The sequence below is a fragment of the Hemiscyllium ocellatum genome, chromosome 5 (assembly GCF_020745735.1).
Source record: "Hemiscyllium ocellatum isolate sHemOce1 chromosome 5, sHemOce1.pat.X.cur, whole genome shotgun sequence".
Lineage (NCBI taxonomy): Eukaryota > Metazoa > Chordata > Chondrichthyes > Orectolobiformes > Hemiscylliidae > Hemiscyllium > Hemiscyllium ocellatum.
Genome location: NC_083405.1, coordinates 106,711,726 through 106,733,069, shown reverse-complemented (window position 1 = coordinate 106,733,069; position 21,344 = coordinate 106,711,726). Strand labels below are relative to the sequence as shown.

At 41.6% G+C, this 21,344-nt stretch overlaps 1 protein-coding gene across 4 annotated transcripts in view; it reads right to left on the bottom strand.

Annotated features, from left to right (window-relative positions):
• The window catches only part of ccny (cyclin Y), a 243,992-nt gene that overhangs the window by 3,886 nt on the left and 218,762 nt on the right, over nt 1–21,344 (bottom strand). For all 4 annotated transcript variants that reach the window (XM_060825092.1, XM_060825093.1, XM_060825095.1 and 1 more), the window contains exons 8-9: nt 9,883–10,049; nt 4,027–4,189 (exon numbers count right to left, since the gene is read on the bottom strand). In XM_060825092.1, coding sequence (XP_060681075.1) covers nt 4,027–4,189; nt 9,883–10,049 — 330 coding nt within the window. The remainder of the gene's footprint in view (nt 1–4,026; nt 4,190–9,882; nt 10,050–21,344) is intronic.

The following is a 21,344-nucleotide window of genomic DNA, read 5'->3' as shown; positions in this document are numbered from 1 at the left end:
CAGACTTCAGATGGTTCCAATTGATTTATCCAGTTGGAGGGAAGGTTAGAGAAATTAAAACCAGCTACAACTCCTGGGTAACTACAAAATGGAAACCCATGTCCCTCCCAAACAAAGGAACACCCTATCCCTCCTTCCACGCCAAACTGAGCTGTCATCACCTCCCAGTCCAAACTCTTTATTGAACACTGTCACACCTTGGCCCACCAAACTGTCCCTTCACCCACCTACGTAACAACCACCTAGTTCTCAAAGTACTGAACAGCTTCTTTCTACTCCTACATCTTATGATGTTATGGTCAGCTTGCTAAATGAGCATTATGACTTAGTGCAAATTTCCTGTTATTCCCCTCCCCCCCAATATCTCTGCATGTAGATGGTTATTTGAATGGAAACAGAGAGTTGAAAAAGCTCGAAATACACAGGAAATCAGACAGCACCCAAAGGAGACAGGTGACAGGTTCAGGTGGGACATTCACCTGCCCCTCCCTCTCACATACTAATCTATTTCCTGTGTTCTGCCATCATTTCCCAGGTTTGCAGCTTTTTCTCTGCAACAGCAGCAGCAAGCATCTTTGTCTTGTTTAGATTCATTTACATATTTGTCCCTTGCTCCCACTTTAAACGCGTCATAATGAAGCCTAGTCAACACTAAAGTAGCTCTTAAGGGATTTGACTGTATTATTCACTTCCCTCCTATGCATCCAACACAGAGACTGCTCCAATTAGGAACAAACTTTCTTAGAGATGGTATAAAAATTATGACGTAGAGAAAGGTCTTTAAGAGTTGGTAGAATCAGGTAAATCCATAAAGGAATTGCCTTTCTTGGGAATGATCAACTTCTCAACAGATGAATGCTTCAGGCAATTCACTTTCTGACTTGTCCCTGGAACCTTATATAAATCTTGATCCCCCACTGTGAATAGTGCATTTCTCCTTATACATTGAGAGCTGCAGAATTCAAAGAAATTTTAGCTCTGTGAATGAGACAAGGGACTCACTAAACCAAGGAATCACCCACCAAATGTATGCCTAAACTCTCAAGATGGTGTGCACTGGCACCATTCAGACTCTACTATATTGAGAGACAGGCTGTATGATTGAAAGACAGAGATCTAGGATTGAAGTAAGCAGGTCGGCAAGACAAGCTCAGACAAGGACAATTATCTTTACCCGACTCTGGGATAACGCATGGAGTTTAAAGTTGACACTGTCTGCCAATATCCAAACACCTCCCACTACTTGAGTACAATCACCTTGTGTGTTATTGTAAAAAGCCTGTCATGAATATTTGCACCACTACTTTTTAACATTTCAGTTCTGTCTGAGAAAAATGACTGTATTGTTCCCTCAGACCTAAATGCATTTTATCAAATGATCACTACTCCCAACTGATCGATCAATGCTATATACAGGCATTGTTAATCTCAGATAACACCGGAGTAGCAGCATATAAATTAATTCAAGCTATTCAAGAAGCTTTCAAATCAAAACTGCCTACCACATCCCACTTATGCATAAGTGAAAAAAACGGTCAGTACCCATTACACTCATAATTCAGCATCATCTCAAAGCAGAACATCTCACTTATAAAGCTCTATTTCATAATGCGTGTCTTGAACAGGTTACAATTTATGTGTGCACTCAATTACAGAATCAAATTTGACTTGATTCTTGCAGTTAGGTATAAACCAAAATCTTGTTAATAAATCAACAGAGAATTAATAAAATCAGGACAGGTACAGGAACTAAGTTGCATTTCAAACATTTCTGTGCTTTATGGAGTATACACATAGCAGAAAGTGCACAAATGTTTAAAATTATATTTCAAACCAGGCCACTATCAGGATACACTCCAATATGGCAGAGTCAGATGTCTTCAATACCATAAATTTAACCACAATGTTGTTTCTTGCCATATTTTACAGGAAATAGAAGGCTGTTTAGAGCAGTAAAATTATTTAATCAGCAAGTGCTGACAAAGTGACAGCTACATTAAGTAGAGTAGGAGTACTTAAGGTATCCCTCAACTTAACAGCAAAGCTAAAGAACTTTAAAGTTATTTGGTTCCAAAGGTTGGATTACAGTTGAATGAATATTTTAGCCACCTGTTTCCTCACTTCTTTTTAAACAACCTCTTAAGATTTTCTTAAGATATAAGCTTTGCTGAGTCATAAGGTGTTTTGCTTTTATTAACCTATTCTGATTTATGGCAACTTTTCAATTTTAATTTCACCTTATCTCTGGATAAGTTCGGTTTCGCACTGAGGCATGGTTTTATAGTGGCTAGTAACTGTGCTGCTAAGATATCTAACTAACCATGTTTTGCGTACGATTCTCAAGAGTTCATTTCGAAAAGTTATTTTGGAATACTGCATTCAATTTAGGTCTCCTTCCTAGCAGAAAGATGTTGTGAAATGTCAAAGAGTACAGAAAATATTTACAGGGATGTTGTTCAGGGTTGGAGAATTTGAGCTAGAGGGAGAGGCTGAATAGGCTGGGGCTGTTTTCCCTGGAGCGTCGGAGGCTGAAGGGTGACCTTATAGAGGTTTATAAAATCATGAGGGGCATGGATAGGGTAAATAGGCGAAGTCTTTTCCCCGGGGTCGGGGAGTCCAGAACTAGAGGGCATAGGTTTAGGGTGAGAAGGGAAAGCTATAAAAGGAATGTAAGGGGCAACTTTTTCACACAGAGAGTGGTACATGTATGAAATGAGCTGCCAGAGGAAGTGGTGGAGGCTGGTACAATTGCAGCTTTTAAAAGGCATCTGGATGGGTATATGAATAGGAAGGCTTTACTGGGATATGGGCCAAGGGCTCACAAACGGGACTAGATTAGGTTAGGATTTCTGGTCAGCATGGATAATTTGGACTGAAGGGTTTGTTTCCGTGCTGTACATCTCTGTGACTCTATGACTATCCTGTCCTCACATCATTTATCCATTCCAGTATAAATCAATGCAAAGTCATTGAGAGGAAAATATGAATCAACTCCTTTATTCCTCAGAGCAGGCTCATTGTCATCAATTGCCTACATTCTCCTTTTGAGTGGTATAAGTTCAAGGTGACTGACCAATTATGTTCCTTGTTGAGATTAATGAGCTCAACACAGATGGGAGTTTGAACCAGAGACTTTTCTCAGCCTTGTGGTCATTACCACAGATGCCCAAATGTCATGTTTTAAAATCACCTAAACATGATTTCACAAGTACACGTATGGAAGTTAGCTCACTGAACTGGAAAAGTTTGTTTTCAGACATTTCATCACCACAACTAGGTAACATCATCAGTGAGAGTCTCTAGTGAAGCGCTGGTGGTATGTCCCACCTCTCTATTTATAAGTCTTAGTTTCTTAAGGTGACTGATGTCATTTCTGGTTTTTCTTTCAAGGGAAGGTAGATAGGGTCTAAATCAATGTGTTTATTGATGGAGTTCTGGTTAGAATGCCATGCCTCTAGGAATTCTCGTGTATGTCTTTGTTTCGCCTGTCCTAAGATGTGTGTATTGTCCCAGTCAAAGTAGTGAACTTCTTTGTCTGTATGTATAGAAACTAGTGATAATGGGTCGTATCTTTTGGTGGCCAGTAGGTGTTCATGTATTCTGGTTGCAAGTTTCCTGCTAGTTCAGTCCGATGTAGTGTTTTTTTACAGTTCTTGCATCATATCTTGTAAACAACAAGATAGTTGTTGGTGGTATCAATTGGATCCTTTAGAGCCATTAGTCGCTGTTTAAGTGTGATGTTCAGGAGTCTGAGTGGTCTGGAAGTCATTTTTGATATGTCTTTGTTGGAAGGTAATGTGGCTATAGTTTTTGGTTGCATTGCATCTGCTTGTTTGGGTTTGTTTCTGAGGAATCTGGAGGCACCCAATAAACATAATCCGCCGATTCCTCAGAATCACAAGCACTCTGTTAGAACGCAATTTCCTAACAGGGCCAGGTCTACAAACAAGCATCATTTTCGGGAACGTGGCACAATTTCACCACGCCGTATGGCACTGCAGGTGAATCACAGTGAGAGTCCCTCACCTCAAGCTTCTGTGCTCTATCCCTGCTAAGTGGCTCCAATGGGAAGCTAAGGTTGTTGGCTTCTGCTAGGGAACGGAGATCGAAGTAATACTTTGCATAAACACTGGACGGCACGTTGATGTTAAACTGAAGCAATTCCAGAAACTGACGCTCCAGCTCATTCCTGCAGAGAGAGTAGACACATTATGAACAGTTTCTGAGCGTGCCTGGAGATCCAAAGGACAGATAGAGAAGAAAGATACAAAAAAAGGTAGACATACGATAAGATAACAGTTAATGTTACACCTACATAAAACAACAGCTGAACCATTGTTTCCAATTCTGGGTACATTACAAAAGATTATTGAGTTATTGGAAAACGTACAGAAGAGATGTACCCAAATATTTTCTAGGATAATAAATTAGTTATTTTGGGAGACTAGAGGAATTGGGTCTTCATCTTTTAGCAAAGAAAGTGAGAGATGTGAGAGAGATATTAAGAGTCATAATGGATTTAGAATGAGCAAATAAAGGGAAACTGTTATCAATTGTTGAAGGATCAAGAGGTAGCATAAGAAAATTCCTTTTCACATAACAATAAATGGGCTTTGAAATTTGCTATAGCCTTTCAAAAGGGAACTGGATAAATACTTTAAGGTGAAACATAGGAAAACAAGGAGAGACGGGGTATGGAACCAATTGGATTCCTTTTTGAAAGAGAAGACATCTTGTTGGGCTGAATGGCCTGTGTGTGCTGTACGTTTCTATCCAAAAAGATCACACAATTGAGACATTAAACACAGCTAGCCACAAAACAACACGACCAGCTATCCCTAGTAGCCATACACTCAAACAACCAGGAACATGAATTTGACTGGGAAAACACTACCATCATAGGACAAGCCAGACAGAGAACAGCCAGGGAATTCCTAGAGGCATGGCATTCATCCACAAACTCCATTAACAGACACATGGACCTGGACCCAATATACAAACCACTACAGCTGAAACTGACACCCGGAAGCAGCAAGAACATCCATCAACAGACACATCAACCTGGACCCCACATACGAACTACTACAGCTGAAACTGACACCCGGAAGTGGCAAGAACAAACCACTATAAATACCGGAAGAAACATCAAAGCAGCGCTTCACAGGAGGCTCCAATAGCACTGATGATGTTCCCTAGCCAGGGAGCGAAACGTTTGCAGCAAAAACTTCCAGCTTGGCGAACAGAACCACAACAACGGACACCCGAGCTACAAATCTTCAACCAGACTTTAAACATTAAACACAGTTACACAAACAGACATACTACGTATATCAGAATTTTTAAAATATTATGGAAATGACAAGATCCTGATTTTAGAGTTAACATTAATGCCATGTGCAAGTCCTCCACTCAAATACCCAAGTTATAAAATTCAAAGAAAGAATGAAGTCAAAATACAGCCATATCTGGCTAGTCTCCATACGGCATTTCAAGCCAATGCTTACTGCAGTGTTCAGCTATCATGTATTATATTGTATTATGTCACTATAGCCTGACTAGACATTAGGGCTGTTCTAGGTAAAAGCAATGACTGCAGATGCTGAAAACCAGATTCTGGATTAGTGGTGCTGGAAGAGCATAGCAGTTCAGGCTGTCCTTGGATGCTGCCTGAACTGCTGTGCTCTTCCAGCACCACTAATCCAGAATTAGGGCTGTTCTCTCATTAGACAGAGACAATTGGTGATGGGTTAACGTGAGGGCTACCATCCCTCAGGTCAGGTGGAGAGGTTGAGGAAGACAGTCCTTCATGATAACCTCAGCTGGTAACAGGAATTCAACCCACGCTATTGGCATCAAATGCTCCACAAACCAATTGCCCAACCAACTGAGCTCACCCATATCACATTCTTCAGAAGGGCGGATGAAGGGCTGATGAAGGCCTTTTGCCAGAAACGTCGATTTTCCTGCTCCTCAGTTGCTGCCTGATCTGCTGTGCTTTTCCAGCACCACTCAGATGTAAACTTTGGTTTCCAGCATCTGCAGTCCTCACTTTTGCCTACATTCTTCAGAAACCAACCACCCAATCAACTGAGCGCACTCACATCACATGCTTCACAAACTAACCATCCAGCCAACTGAGATAAACCAACCCCCAATTAACATGACAAACTGAACAACTAATAAAAGATAAAAATTAAACTTGCTGTTCTATAAAAGAAATTTTTACACTCCAGACTCTAATATGTGTCATTGACACTGTGGTTTGAGTACTGTTGAGAAAAGACAAATACTGTCAACGCTTTTCACCTTACAGCCATCAGGACAATTCACAATGAAGATGGATGCTGCCTGAACTGCTGTGCTCTTCCAGCACCACTAATCCAGAATGTGGTTTCCAGCATCTGCAGTCATTGTTTTTACCACAATGAAGACCAATATAAGGGAAAACAAAATGTACACACATGAGAGGATGATGCTGATTGGCTGGCCAATGGACACTGATTTCCAGAATATGTCTCAGAAAATGCACAAAAGAACACAGGAACTGTGCCACATGTTACAAGAACTATTTGAAACCGTCTTATTATAAGTATCAGAAACAAAGTAACTTTTGTACCACCACAAAAACCCTATTGAATCTCAAACTCAGTGAAGGGTCACCCCTACCTCCATGTTTAATTTCCTGGTTTTGCAGGCACGACCAGAATCACTTACTTTTCAGCAAAGTTGAAGCATTCACTCAATGTTTTTTTTAAATAGTTAATGCCTTGTCCTGAGACCCTTAAGTAAACCGCCAAATCACGTCACATCTGGTTGTAACATATGTTTCTGAAAAAAAATCTCTTCAAAAGACTTGTCCTCCTCTCTGACATCTCGACAGGGGAGGCAATGGCCTAGTGATATTATCACTGGACTGTTAACCCTGAGATCCAGGTAATGTTCTGGGCACCTGGTTCAAATCCCGCCATGGCAGATGGAACTTGAATTCAGTAAAAAGCTGGAATTAAGAGTTTAATGATAACCATAAATTAATTAGCGAGGAAAATCCCATCTGGTTCACAAACATCCTTTAAGGAAGGAAACTACCATCCTTACCTCATCTGGCCTACATGTGACTCCAGACCCACAGCAATGTGGTTGATCTTAACAATTAGGGCAATAGGATGGATAATAAATGCTAGCCTGGCCATCAATGCCCCTATCCCGTGAATCAACAATTAAAAAACCCAGCCTTCTGTTTCTTATTTTTGTTGACTTTCATGCCACTGAGTACAGCTAGGAGACTGTTAGTTACCACACTGCTCAACTGTTAGGGTCCTCTTCTCTCTGAATGAACCTGCACACTGCCTGATTTCTTCTGGATTGTTCTTGACTTCTGTTGCTAGGCAGCAGCACTTGTGTCACTATCTTCTATCCTTTTTCCAATGTATTGAAGTCCTCACCTCAAAGGTGTAATGGTCTCATTAAAGTGCATTTAAACAAATCAAATCTCCTGACTCCCTTTTGCCAACCATAGAGAGAAAAAAAACCAAAAACAAAACTAATAAAAAAAGCCTTTCCTTTCTTAAGACAAAGAAATAATTTCAACTTAACATGGCCTTGCACTTTGGAGCCTAAGGCCATAGGCAACAGAACAAAGCCTTTCCTGATGAAGGGCTTATGCCCAAAACATTGATTCTCCTGCTCCTCGGATGTTGCCTGACCTGATGTGCTTTTCCAGCACCACACTCTCGATTCTGATCTCCAGCATCTACAGTCCTCACTTCCTCCATAGGCAACAGCAAAACTATACAATGAATATTCATCACACTATGTACCAAAATATCCAAAGTGCAATAAAACTGGACCAGATAATCTGCTCCAGCACTTTCAGACACCAGGGACACAATAGAAGTGTCCTTGACATAACCTCAGTTCCAGGCAAGGGTTTTTGTCCTCATTTCTGCCAATGCAGGGTTAGAAGTAAGGGGAGGGCTGAGTGGGCTCAAGACTCCTTACTCTTTCTAACTCACTGGGGTTCTCAGAGATGTCTTTTCCAAAAACATATCAGGACCTCTCTGAGCGAGCTGACACCTTGTTATATGTTGTCAAACTCTCCAAAGAGCAGGGCCACTTCGATAACTTTTAAATACTCAAAATGGTTTCCCCGATCCCACTTCTGACAGGCACAGTGTCTCATGTAAAGGTGAAGTAGGCCACAATCAAACTGTAATCTGTGGCTCAGCCATCTTAAAAACCAGCAATGGTGAAATGGCAACAGAGCGCCCTCGTCATGTTAAGAACATAAAACCAAACCTTAACAGCTCCCTGCTCTTTTCATGTTGGGTGAGGTTAAAATCAAGGTGCATGTTTTCAGATGATATCAGCAAGGGGCAGTATATAAATGAAGAGGTCAAGAATAGTTTCTTGGGGTGTACGGACCTATTAGCATGGGACAGAGGAGAAGCTATGGCTGGAGATTTTGATATTATGGGCTACCATGATGCCAAGGAGTCTGAGTAGTCTGCCCTCCCAACTATCTAACCCAAACTTTGGATCCGCTACGTAGGTGGCACTTTTGTCATCACAAAATGGAACAAAGAGGAAATGTACAACATCATCAACAATATCCTGATAGGCCTAAAATTCATAAAAGAGGAGAACAACAACAGACTTCCATTCCTAGGCATGACAGTTGAATGTACAGTTAATGGAGAGCTTCAAACCAGCGTCTACAGAGAAACAACACACACGGATCAAATACTTCAGAGGCAATCAGCCCTACACCCACCAACAGAGCTACATCAAAACATTGTTTCAATAAGCTACATCACACCGCAGCACCTAGGAACTATAAAAAGCAGAAGAAAAATATGTATACAGCATTTTCAAGAAAAATGGGTACCCAATAAGCACAATCCACCAATTCCTCAGAAACAAACCCAAACAAGCAGATACAACACAACCAAACACTATAGCCACACTACCTTAAACAGCCACTAATGACCCTAAAGGATCCAAAAGATACCACCAACAAAATTAACATCATTTACAAGACACAATGCAAGAACTATAAAAAAAACACTACAAACTAGCAGGAAACTTGCCACCAGGATACATGAACACCACTGGCCACCAAAGACACGGCCCACTCTTATTAGTTTCTATACATCCAGACAAAGAAGGATACCTCTTTGACTGGGACAATACACACATCCTAGCTCAGGTGAAACAAAGATATGCATGAGAATTTTTAGAGGCACGGCATTCTAACCAGAACTCCGTCAATAAACACATTGATTTAGACCCTATCTACCTTCCCTTGAAAGACAAAGGACCAGAAATGGCATCAGTCACCTGAAGAAACCATGACCTATAAATAGAGAGGTGGGACATACCACAAACGCCTCACCAGAGACTCTCACCGATGATGTTACCTACTATAGTGATGCAACATCTGAAAACAAACCTTCCAGCTCAGCGAGCTAACTTACATACTTAACATCAACCTGAGCTACAAATCTTCTCAAAAATTTCTAATACATTGGGAGTTTCCAAATTCAAAGGAAACTGGAATGAGTTTTTGAGGAGGGTGATGACTGTCATTTTGAAAGTGGGAGTGATCATTCCTGAGGAAAGAGAATGAGCAAAGCATGTTTGTTGATCAGCAGATAAACAGAAATACAGAAACTTGAGCAAGGATCACTGGCATATTCAGATCTCAGGCATGGTGGATACTGAGAGGAAGAAGGAGCTATCAACATAGGAATGGAAGCGATAACAGGGGATAGATCAAAGTTCAATTCTGAGGTTCATTCACAGGATAGCTTCTCAGTTTGGAAAATTTAAGAAAAAACATTATAATGTTTTGCGATCACCACTGACTTGATTTTTGGTACTCACATGTCTTCCACCGTGATATCTTTAAGGATTTGGCAGTAGTCTACATTCCAAACAGCCTGATCGTCCCAGACCTTGGATGCAAGCAAGATGGCGCCTAATACAATCCGCTTCCAGTTGCTAGGGCAGATGTCAATCTCTGCATATGTTAACAGTCTCTCAAGATAGACCTGAAATTAACAAATTAAAAAGTAAACATTACAGAAATCAAATCAAATATTTATCATCTGCTTCTTTATTTTCTCCCCTCCAACCTGTGTGGAGATCATTAATATTCACTATAACAATATATATTTGAATTGCAAAGTATGACTAACGGAGTATAAATTTCTCAGCTTCATTACTGAGCGCTCTGAACAAGTGGAGATGTCACTGGAATTAAACAAGACTACAGGCTGAACCATGGAGGCAGACAATGCATGAACATTCTACTGCTGGCCAGTTGGTTTCTGATGCTGTTCCCTGTGCTGGCTAGTTTTTAAAAATTCTTTTTATTTTGAAAGACCCAACTCCAAATTACCCAATATCTAATTAAACAATGTTGCAAACGCCACCCATGAGCACTAGGAATTGGGTGAGTGAGAGAATTAGGTGAAGAGGGGGACAAAGGTGCCCTTTTGCTTGGTCAAACATTTTTCACGCAATAGGAGTTGGTTTTTATTCTGCCACAGGGGAAGGAGGTGAGGATCTGATCATTGTCTCAGATCTTTTCCATTCCTAAAGCTTAAAGTAGTACAGAAACTCATGAAAATACATATAAAAAGGGAAATTACTGAATAAAATGATTAAGCAGTGAATTAAACCACATTGAGGCTGACTGGGAAGCTGATGTGGCATGACTGCAGCAGGTAGGAGTGCCTGGATGATGGAGATCCTGGGCAAACATAACTGAAGTAAGTCAGTGTTTGTGACTCAGGGAGCTTCAACTCAGGAGTCATTAAACTGAAGGCTGAGCTGCATACACAGTGACATGTCAAGGAACAGGAAAGCTCCGTGGATATTTTCTACCAGGAGGTAGTTACACACCTTTGGATAGTGTCTTCTGATTTCATCAGTGGTCACCGAGTCAGGGGAGGGATTGCAGCTGAGGCTGGTAAAGGGATCCAAAACACAGGAATGCTGGAGTCTAAACCTTTGCAGTAGTCTGATAAATTAGACTGACTGTCATTTGGTTTAACAAATCCTAAGCATTGTTGAATAAAAATGTCTTTCAGCTTGCGCTCATCAGGACAATTCACAAGAATACCAATTTAAGGAGAACTGTCTGCATGAATTGCTACAGTCCACATGGTACTGTTAGGGAGGGAGTTCAAGGACATTGACCCAGTCAGTGATAATGAAGGTACAGCAATATAGTTCCAAGTTAGGATGGTGTGTGCGACTTGAGGAGTGATCTTGCATGTGTTGCTGTTCTCATACATCTATTATTCTTGCTTTTCTTTGTGCTGTAGGTTGAAGGTTTGAAAAGGCATCAAAAGTCATAGTAGCATTAGGTAGGTAGGTATTATAGTACATAGTTGGTAACTGGTTTGGTATTATAAATATAACTGATACAAGGGGAGATGACTGTACATAAAACCCTATCTGCCTGCAACACAGAGCAATGTAGTGGTGACAACGGAATTTATGAATTTAAATGAAACAACAAAATCCCTTTGAAAGAATATTTAAGAGCAAACATTATATTATGTAGTAGGTAGTTACAAGACAAAAACTAATCACTCAGGCCATTTTTCAAAATTGCATTTACGCTCAACAAAAGCCTCCTCCTCTCTATTTCATCTCAACCTATTAACGTATGTTATTGCATTCATGCCACTCTTTGGATAATATAATCTTTTTGTGAATTCTTCATGGAATTCATTACTTTATTGTTACTGTACTATGATTATACGTAATCCATAAAAAAAGTGAAAACATCTTCCTACACTGACCCTATCAAACTCTATTAGCTCATCACTCAGTCTTTTTTAGGGAAGTTTCCCAGGCTGTTCATTCTATATAGACGATAAGATCACCTTTAAACGGTAAAGCTAATCCTCACTTAAAGTTGTGACTGCATTCCTGAAAATTGTGTCTTTATGCGAAGCCTGATTTCTCATAGGAATTATAAAGCTGGAATGGAGATCCTGCAGACGTGCTTAGAAAAAAACATCAGGTTGAAATACTGTACTGCACATGAGCAGAACTGTGTAATATAAACAGAAATAATTTGCAAAACTAAATAAACTACTAAATACAAGTAAGGTCATTAGTCAGTCAAGTTATTTCTTAGAAGAAAACAAATTTAAAACACTATTCATTTTAAATTGTGTGCATTTAAAAAGGCTCACTAGATTAATTCGACAGATGTTAGGCATGTCTTGAGGAGAGATTGCACAGTTTAGATGGTTGAGGGGAGATCTAATTGAAATATAGAAGGGCCTAAAGGGGATTGAAAACATAGGTGTAGAAAGGATGTTTTCCCTTCTGGGACAATCTGGAATGAGAGATCATAGTTTTAGGATAAAGGGAAGCAGATTTAAAACAGATGACGAGGCTCAAAGGGTTATGAATCAGTGGAATTCACTTCCCCAGTGGATTGCAGTGGATACAGGGTCACTGATTAAACTTATGGAGTAGATGGACAGTTTTTTTAACTAGGAGTAGGTTGAAGGGTTACAGAGAATAGGCAGAAAAGTGGAGTTGAAGCCAAGACATGATCAGCCATGATCGTACTAAATGGCAGAGTCTGAGGGGCTAAATTATCAACTCTACCCCTGGCTCTTAGGTTATTATGTCATACATTGCAACTAAAATAACCTGCAAAACAAAATAAATTTTAAACACAAAAATACAATGTATATGCAAGTACTGTAAATAGATTACATTCTAAAACCGCTCATCTGAAGTTTTAATGGATGAAGCCCCACCCAGTGGCAGAAACTAGTTGGTGCAGGAAGAACTAATTGCACCAATCAACTCATACCATGAGGCGGAGTCCAGACCTCCAGTAGAATTTCAGAATGGCAGCTGGGTCAGAAACGGATACCAGAAGCTCCAAAGGTAAGGATGGAGGGTGGGAAAGGAAGCAGGAAAGGGACAAAGAGGGCAGGAGGAAGGCTGGGGGGAAACTGAATATAGGAACAAAAGCATGAGGGAAATGCCTCAAAAGCACGTAGGCCACAGATGAGGGAGTCTAGAGAATAAACACTAGCTTTCAGAGCACTGCTCCTTCATCAGGTGGTTGTCATCTGATGATGAAGGAGCGACGCTCCGAAAGCTAGTGTTTCCAAATCAACCTATTGGACTATAAGCTGGTGTTGTCTGATTTTTAACTTTGTACACCCCAGTCCGACACCGGCACCTCCAAAACATAATATATTTGTTTTATCACAATTTTGTTACTGAAACTTAAGTGAAACAATGTTAACGGAGTTAACTTTAGACACAGATCTTTATAAAAAAGAAAATACTTCACAATACTAAGAATACTGCTATACAATAGGAAATGCAGAATAAGACAAACATAATGCTGACACCAGGTAGTGTTAGCCATGTAATTACAGTCATGCTGAACTAAAAGTGGAGCAAAGAGGGAAAAAAAAGTTCATGACACAAGCAAAACAATTCAATGGGATTATGAGGAAAGTAAGCCTCTCCATTTCAGTCTCATGAGGAGTGTGGGTAGTGAGGGAGTGCAAAATGAAGGTGATAGATGGAGTATCAATTGAATTGTTTTGTCCTGGATAATATCAAGCCTTTTTATTTTGTGTTGATGAAGCCACAACTATGCAGGCAATGAAGAGTATTCCATTCTTATGATTTGAGCCTCGGGGATGGTTGACAGGCTTAGGGGAGACAGAAAGTGAGTTATTTGCTGTCAAATTCCTAGCCTCAGAGCTGGTCTTGTAGAGACCGAGTTTATATGTCCAGTCCAAATCAGATTCTGGTCAAAGGTAAATCCTAGCATGTTGACAGTCGGGGACTTAGTGGTGGGTAATGCTACTGAATGTCAATAAGCCATGATTAGATTTTCTCTTGTTGAAGATTTGGTTTATGTTTTGCATTTGTGTGTTGTGAATGGTCATTGCCGCTTTTCAGCCCAAACTGGATATTGCCACGGTCTTATTGCATTTGAACACGGGCTGTTTCAATATCCGAGGTGCTGTCAACAGCGCCGAACATTGTGCAATCATCAATGAACATCCCCACTTTGACCTTTTCATGAAGAGAAGGGTCATTGATGAAGCAGCTGTCGCTTAAGGCCATGAGCCTGAGGAACTCCTGCAGGGATATACTGGAGCTGAGATGACTGATCAACAACAAAAAACATCTTCCCTTGTGCTAGGGCCAATAATGACGAGTGGTGAGTTTCCCCCTCCCCCGATTCCCATTGACACAAATTCTGGTAAGGCTCCTTGAATGTGGGTTTGATGTCAAGGAGAGTCACTGTCAACACACTTCTGGAATTTAGCTCATGTTCATGTTTGGGCCTATGTGAGTGCTGCTTGATAGTGTTCAACGGCCCCTTCCATAATTCTGGACATGTTTCAGAGAAGACTTACAAAGCAAAATTAGCTAGGTTGGATTTGTCCTTTCTTTTGTGACCAGGACATATCTAAGCAATTTTCCACGCTGTCAGGTAGATGTCAGTGTTGTAGCTGCACTGGAATAGCTAGCTCTGAAGCACAAGACTTCAGTACATTTTTTCTTGAGGTCATGGCCAACAGACTTTGCAATCTCCAGTACCTTCAGCTGTTTGACATTACATGGGGTCATATTTGATGATGTTAGTTTTGGCATCATACTTGTCATATAAGGAGTATTTGAGGACTCTGGGTCTGTGCTCTATGAGGGGACCATGCAAGTCGAAACAGTTGTTAAGACAACTAATAGGATCCTTGGGTTTTGTAAATAGAGGCATATGGTAGAAAAGCAAGTGATGCTTCACTTCTACAGTTCACTGGTCAGACCACATATGGAGTATTGTGATCAGTTCTGGCAACCTTATTTAAGGAAGGACGTTAAAGTTATGGAGAGATTTCCAAGGAGATTTGTTCGAATGATACCAGGAATGAGGGATTTTAGCTGGAAGGAAAGATTAGAGAAAGGTGGTGGTGGTAGAGGGTTGCTTTTCGGACTGGAGGCCTGTGACCAGTGGTAGGCCACAAGAATCGGTGCTGAGTCCATTACTTTTTACCATTGATAAAAATGATTTGGATGTGAATATAAGTTGCATGGTTAGGAAGTTCACAGATGATACCAAAATAGGTAGTGGACCGCGAAGAAGATTATCTCAGGAGTACAAAGGGATCTTCATCAGAGGAATGGCACTTGGAGTTTGATTCAGATAAATGTGAGCTCTTGCATTTTGCTAAGGCTGATCAGGGCAGGACTTATACAGTTATTGGGAGGGCCCTAGGGAGTGTTGCTGAATAAAGAGACCTGGGGGTGCAGGTGCATAGTTCCTCGAAAGTGAAGTCGCAAGGAGACAGGCTTGTGAAGGAGGCATGTGGCACACTCGCCTTCATTGGTCAAAACATTGATATTCTGCTTCCACTATTTGATACGTTAGTGACTAAGGGATCACAATTTCAAGATTATCAGCAAGAGACCCAGGAGTGAGATGTGGGGAAACTTCTTCACTCAAAGTTGCTATGATTTGGAATGTGTTGCCTGGGAGAGTGGTGGAGGCAGATTCTGTGGGAGGTTTCAAGAGGGAGCCAGATATAAATTTTAAAATTATGAGTTTAGAGAGCTATGGAGATAGAGCTGGAGAATGGGGCTGGTAGATATCTATTTCATGAGCCAGTACAAACACAAAGGGTTGAATGACTTCCCTCCGTATTGTAACATTCTATGATATTGTTCCTTTCTTTTCATTTGGTGACAGTTTAATATAATTAAGGCATGTTAAGCCTTTTAGGAGGGCAGTGAAGAGCCAACCATATCACTGTGAATCTGGAGTCACAGGTAGGCTAGACTAGGGCATAAGGTGTGTGTATATACCTGTGTCCGTGTGTGTGTGCGTATGTGTGCCTGTCCATGCATCTGGGTGTTCAGAGTGATCTTCACAGAATGAGACATTGCTGATTGGTTTATGAAACGAAGACCAGTTATAAAAACCAGAGGTCATCAGCATGATGTGATAGCTCTCACATTTAGCTATAGGGCAAGTGAACAGCTCACATTCTTACAGTACAGGGGAAGAAGCATCCAGCATGCAGAAAAGATGAGGTCTCTCTCTTTCTCTCTCTCTCTCTCTCTCTCTCTCTCCTCCCCCCCATCCCAATAAAGTAACCAAAGTCTGGAAGAGAGTTAGATATCATTGCTGTAAAGTGCTTCGTCTAACCAGTGATGGAAAGACTTCACAGTGTGCCAACCACCCTGTTCTCTTCCACAAAGAACTGAAATAATCCAAAAATAAGCAAATCGATGAACAGAAGGTCTTGGAAAGCAACAGAAATCCGTCATTATATCCTGTGGACTGATGCTGTGGAATTATTCTGCAGCAGCTTTTTTTTTTAAGCTCAATCCAGAATACCAACCATTATTTGTCTGTGTCCGTGTCTGTGTCTGTCTCAATGTGTGTCAGGGAAGAAGATAGGTGACTGAGTTTGTGGAGTTATGATCCAGAGTTTTGGTTGTCCGTGGCCAGAATTGATTTTGAATTGGGTACAGAACCCCAGTCGGTGTTCTTTGTTGACATGAATTAATCAGACAGGTAAACTGGGCACTGAGTCAACTGATTAAATCTTTAACTATCGTGACAACTCGGGAGTAGCGAAGCTCGAGTTGCAAAGTAGGTTGCAACAGCTACCTGTGTTCAGTCTGACTTTATAGCTTGCATCGAGTAAAATGGAGAAAGTAAATGATGCCAAGAAACAGTCACATTCAATAATGCTCTCAGAGTCATGGAATCATACAGCATGGAAACAGATTCTTCAGTCCAACTAGTCCACACCGACCACATTCCCAAAGTAAACTAGTCCCACTTGTTTGCATTTGGACCATATCCCTCAAATCTTTCTTATTCATGTATTTATCCAAATGGCATTTAAATGTTATAACTGTACATGCAGCCACCACTTCCTTTGGCAGTTCATTCCACACACAAACCACTGTGTGTAAAACGTTGCCCCCTCATGTCCTTTTTAAAATTTACTTGTCTAACCTTAAAATATGTCCCCTAGTTTTGAGCTCCCCCACCCTAGGAGGAAGGACTCTTGATAGTCACCTTATCGATGTCTCTCATGATTTTATAAATTATGATAAGGTCACCCCTCAACTTTCTCTGCTTCAGTGAAGAAAAAGTCCCAGCCTATTTTGTAACACAAGCCTTCCATTCCTGGCAATACCCTAGCAAGTCTTTTCTGAACCCTCTCCAATTTAATCATGTCCTTCCCGTAGGAGGGCGACCTGAACTGCATACAGTACTTTACAAGAGACCTCACCATCATCCTATACAACCTTAACAGGACCTCCCAACTCCTATACTCAAAGGTCTGAGCAATCAACTCAAGCAAGCTAAAACCCTTACTTCCTCAGGTGCAAATTTCAGAAAATTATGTACTTGAACCCCTAGGTCTCTCTCTGTTCCATAAGACCACCCAGGGCCTTAACATTAACTATATAACTCCTGCCCGTCTTTGTTTTACCAAAATGCAATACCTCACATTTATCCAAATTAAACTCCATCTGTCACTCCTCAGCCCATTGATCCAACTGATCAAGATCTCTTAGCAATCTTAGATAACCTTCTTCACTGTCCAATTTCCCATCAATTTTGGTGTTATGTGCAAATCTACTAATCATGCTTCCTTATATTCTCATCCAAATCATTTATTTAAATGACAAACAACGGTAGACCCAGGACCAATCCCTGTGGAACACCATTCCCATGCAGTCAACATCCCTTATCATTTGTACAATAGCCTGTTGCACTAATCAACTTTTAATAAAAACCATCATACAGCCTAATATTAAGAAGGGCCAGCAGCTCTACGAATAAAAATATTTAAAAATTCAAAGTGAAGTCAACAAACCAAGTGGTTCTAATCCATGAATCTGTCTCTCTCCAAAGAACGCAGTTATGAGCAATTAGATCAGACCTTGAAATTAAGGATGTTGTACAACCTCTTGTGTGTGCTGGAGAAAAGACCACCTAACTGTGTTAGAACATAGAACATAGAAGGATACAGCGCAGTACAGGCCCTTCGGCCCTCGATGTTGCGCCGACCGAATCCTACCTAACCTATACTAGCCCAATAACTTCCAAATGCCTATCCAATGCCCGCTTAAATGACCATAAAGAAGGAGAGTTCACCACTGATACGGGCAGGGCATTCCATGAACTCACAACCCGCTGTGTGAAGAATCTACCCCTAACATCTGTCCTATACCTACCACCCCTTAATTTAAAGCTATGTCCCCTAGTAACACCTGACTCCATTAGCGGTAAAAGGTTCTTAGTATCTACCCTATCTAAACCCCTAATCATCTTATACACTTCTATCAGATCTCCCCTAAACCTTCTCTTCTCCAATGAGAACAGCCCCAAGTGCCTCAGCCTTTCCTCATAAGATTTTCCTACCATTCCAGGCAACATCCTGGTAAACCTCCTCTGCACTCGTTCTAAAGCTTCCACATCCTTCCTATAGTATGGCGACCAAAACTGCACACAATACTCCAGATGAGGCCGCACCAGAGTCTTATACAACTGCAACATGACCTCAGGACTCCGGAACTCAATTCCTCTGCCAATAAAGCCCAGTACACCATATGCCTTCCTCACAGCACTATTTACCTGGGTGGCAACTTTCAGAGATCTGTGTACATGGACACCAAGATCCCTCTGCTCATCCACACTACCAAGTAGCCTACCACTAGCCCAGTAATCCATCATCTTGTTATTCCTACCAAAGTGAACGACTTCGCACTTAGCTACATTGAATTCCATTTGCCACATTTCCGCCCAGCTCTGCAACTTATCTATATCCCGCTGTAACCTACCACTTCCTTCCTCACTATCCACAACTCCACCGACTTTTGTGTCATCCGCAAACTTGCTTACCCAGCTTTCAAGTCCTTCCTCTAGATCATTTATAAAGATAACAAAAAGCAATGGTCCCAAAACAGATCCTTGTGGTACACCGCTAGTAACTGCGCTCCAAGATGAACATAATCCATCAACTACTACCCTCTGTCTCCTTCCAGCCAGCCAATTCCTAATCCAAACCTCTAATGTATCCTCAATGCCATACCTCCGAAGTTTTAGCATTAGCCTACCATGGGGAACCTTATCGAACGCCTTACTAAAATCCATATACACAACATCTACTGCTTTACCCTCATCCACTTCCTTGGTCACCTTCTCAAAGAACTCAATAAGGTTTGTGAGGCACGACCTGCCCTTCACAAAACCATGCTGGCTATCCCTGATCACGTTATTCCTACCCAGATGTTCATAAATCTTATCCCTTACCATTCTCTCTAAGACTTTGCCCACCACTGAAGTCAGACTCACTGGCCTATAGTTGCTAGGGCTATCCCTACTCCCTTTCTTGAACAATGGGACCACATTCGCTATCCTCCAGTCCTCTGGTACTATTCCTGTTGACAACGATGACATAAAAATCCAGGCCAATGGCTCTGCTATCTCCTCCCTAGCTTCCCATAGGATCCTGGGGTAAATGCCATCAGGCCCAGGAGACTTATCTATATTCATCCTTTCCAATATTCCCAAAACCTCTTCCCTGCATATTTCCAGGGCATCCATTCTAATTATTTGTGATTCCATATTCACATCAGCAACAGTGTCCTGTTCCTGAGTGAATACTGATGAAAAGTACTGATTTAATGTCTCTCCAATCTCCTCCGCCTCCACACACAACTTCCCACTACTATTCTTGACTGGACCGATACCTACCCTAGTCATCCTTTTATTCTTGACATACCTATAGAAAGCCTTTGGGTTTTCCCTAATCCTACCAGCTAAAGACTTTTCATGTCCCCTTCTCGCTTTTCTTAGCTCCCTCTTTAGCTCCTTCCTGGCTACCTTATAACTCTCAATCGCCCCTACTGAACCTTCACGCCTCATCTTTACATATGCCGCCTTCTTCCCTTTCACAAGGGACTCCAATTCCTTACTAAACCACGGCTGCCTCACAAGGCCCTTTACACCATGCCTGACTGGTACATACCTATCGAGGACACGCAGTAGCTGCTCCTTGAACACTCCCCACATCTCATTAGTGTTCTTCTCTTGAAGCCTGTTTTTCCAATCCACACATCCTAAGTCATGCCTCACTGCATCATAATTTCCCTGCCCCCAGCTATAGCTCTTGCCCTGCGGCACACGATTATCCCTCTCCATCACTAAAGTAAAAGTCACCGAGTTGTGGTCACTGTCCCCGAAGTGCTCACCTACCTCCAAGTCCAACACCTGGCCTGGTTCATTACCTAGAACCAAATCCAATATAGCCTCCCCTCTTGTTGGCCTGTCGACATATTGTGTCAGGAAACCCTCCTGCACACATTGTACAAACACTGACCCATCTAATGAACTCGAGCTATAGCTCTCCCAGTCAATATCTGGGAAGTTAAAGTCCCCCATAACAACCACCCTGCTACCTTCACTCTTTTCCTGAATCATCCTCGCAATATTATCCTCTACTTCTCTAGGACTATTAGGAGGCCTGTAGAAAACACCTAACAGGGTGACCTCACCTTTCCTATTTCTGTGTTGTTCAGAAAAAGAGAAAAACATAATTCATGAAGAGGGAATCTGCGACCTGCCATGTCTTTGGGGTTTACCCTCCATTAGAAATGGTAAATACTTCCTTGGAGTTAAAGCCTGGGATATTTAATAAAAACTAGGAAAGTAATTTGTCTGAAAAGCATTAATTTTATTCCACCAAGTCCTGCAGTACTGAATTTCAGCACCAAGCAGTCACAATCCGTTCTCGATCCGTTACTGTCCAGCCGAGTGCTCAAATTAGATTACATACAGTGTGGAAACAGGCCCTTCGGCCCAACAAGTCCACACCGACCCGCCGAAGCGCAACCCACCCATACCCCTACATTTACCCCTTACCTAACACTACGGGCAATTTAGCATGGCCAATTCACCTGACCCGCACATCTTTGGACTGTGGGAGGAAACCGGAGCACCCGGAGGAAACCCACGCAGACACGGGGAGAACGTGCAAACTCCACACAGTCAGTCGCCTGAGTCGGGAAATGAACCCGGGTCTCAGGCGCTGTGAGGCAGCAGTGCTAACCACTGTGCCACCGTGCCACCCACTGTGGAACACCAAACTCAGGAAATATCTCAGGGAAAGCAGAAAGCAGTCAGAGCAAAGAAATGGGCCTGATGTATAACACAACCTGGCCCTCAAATATCTTTCTTCATATGTGCAGTGCCCAAGTCAGGCCACTACAGCCCCATGTTCAGCTGTAAAATGGTGCATTCACATTCGTAG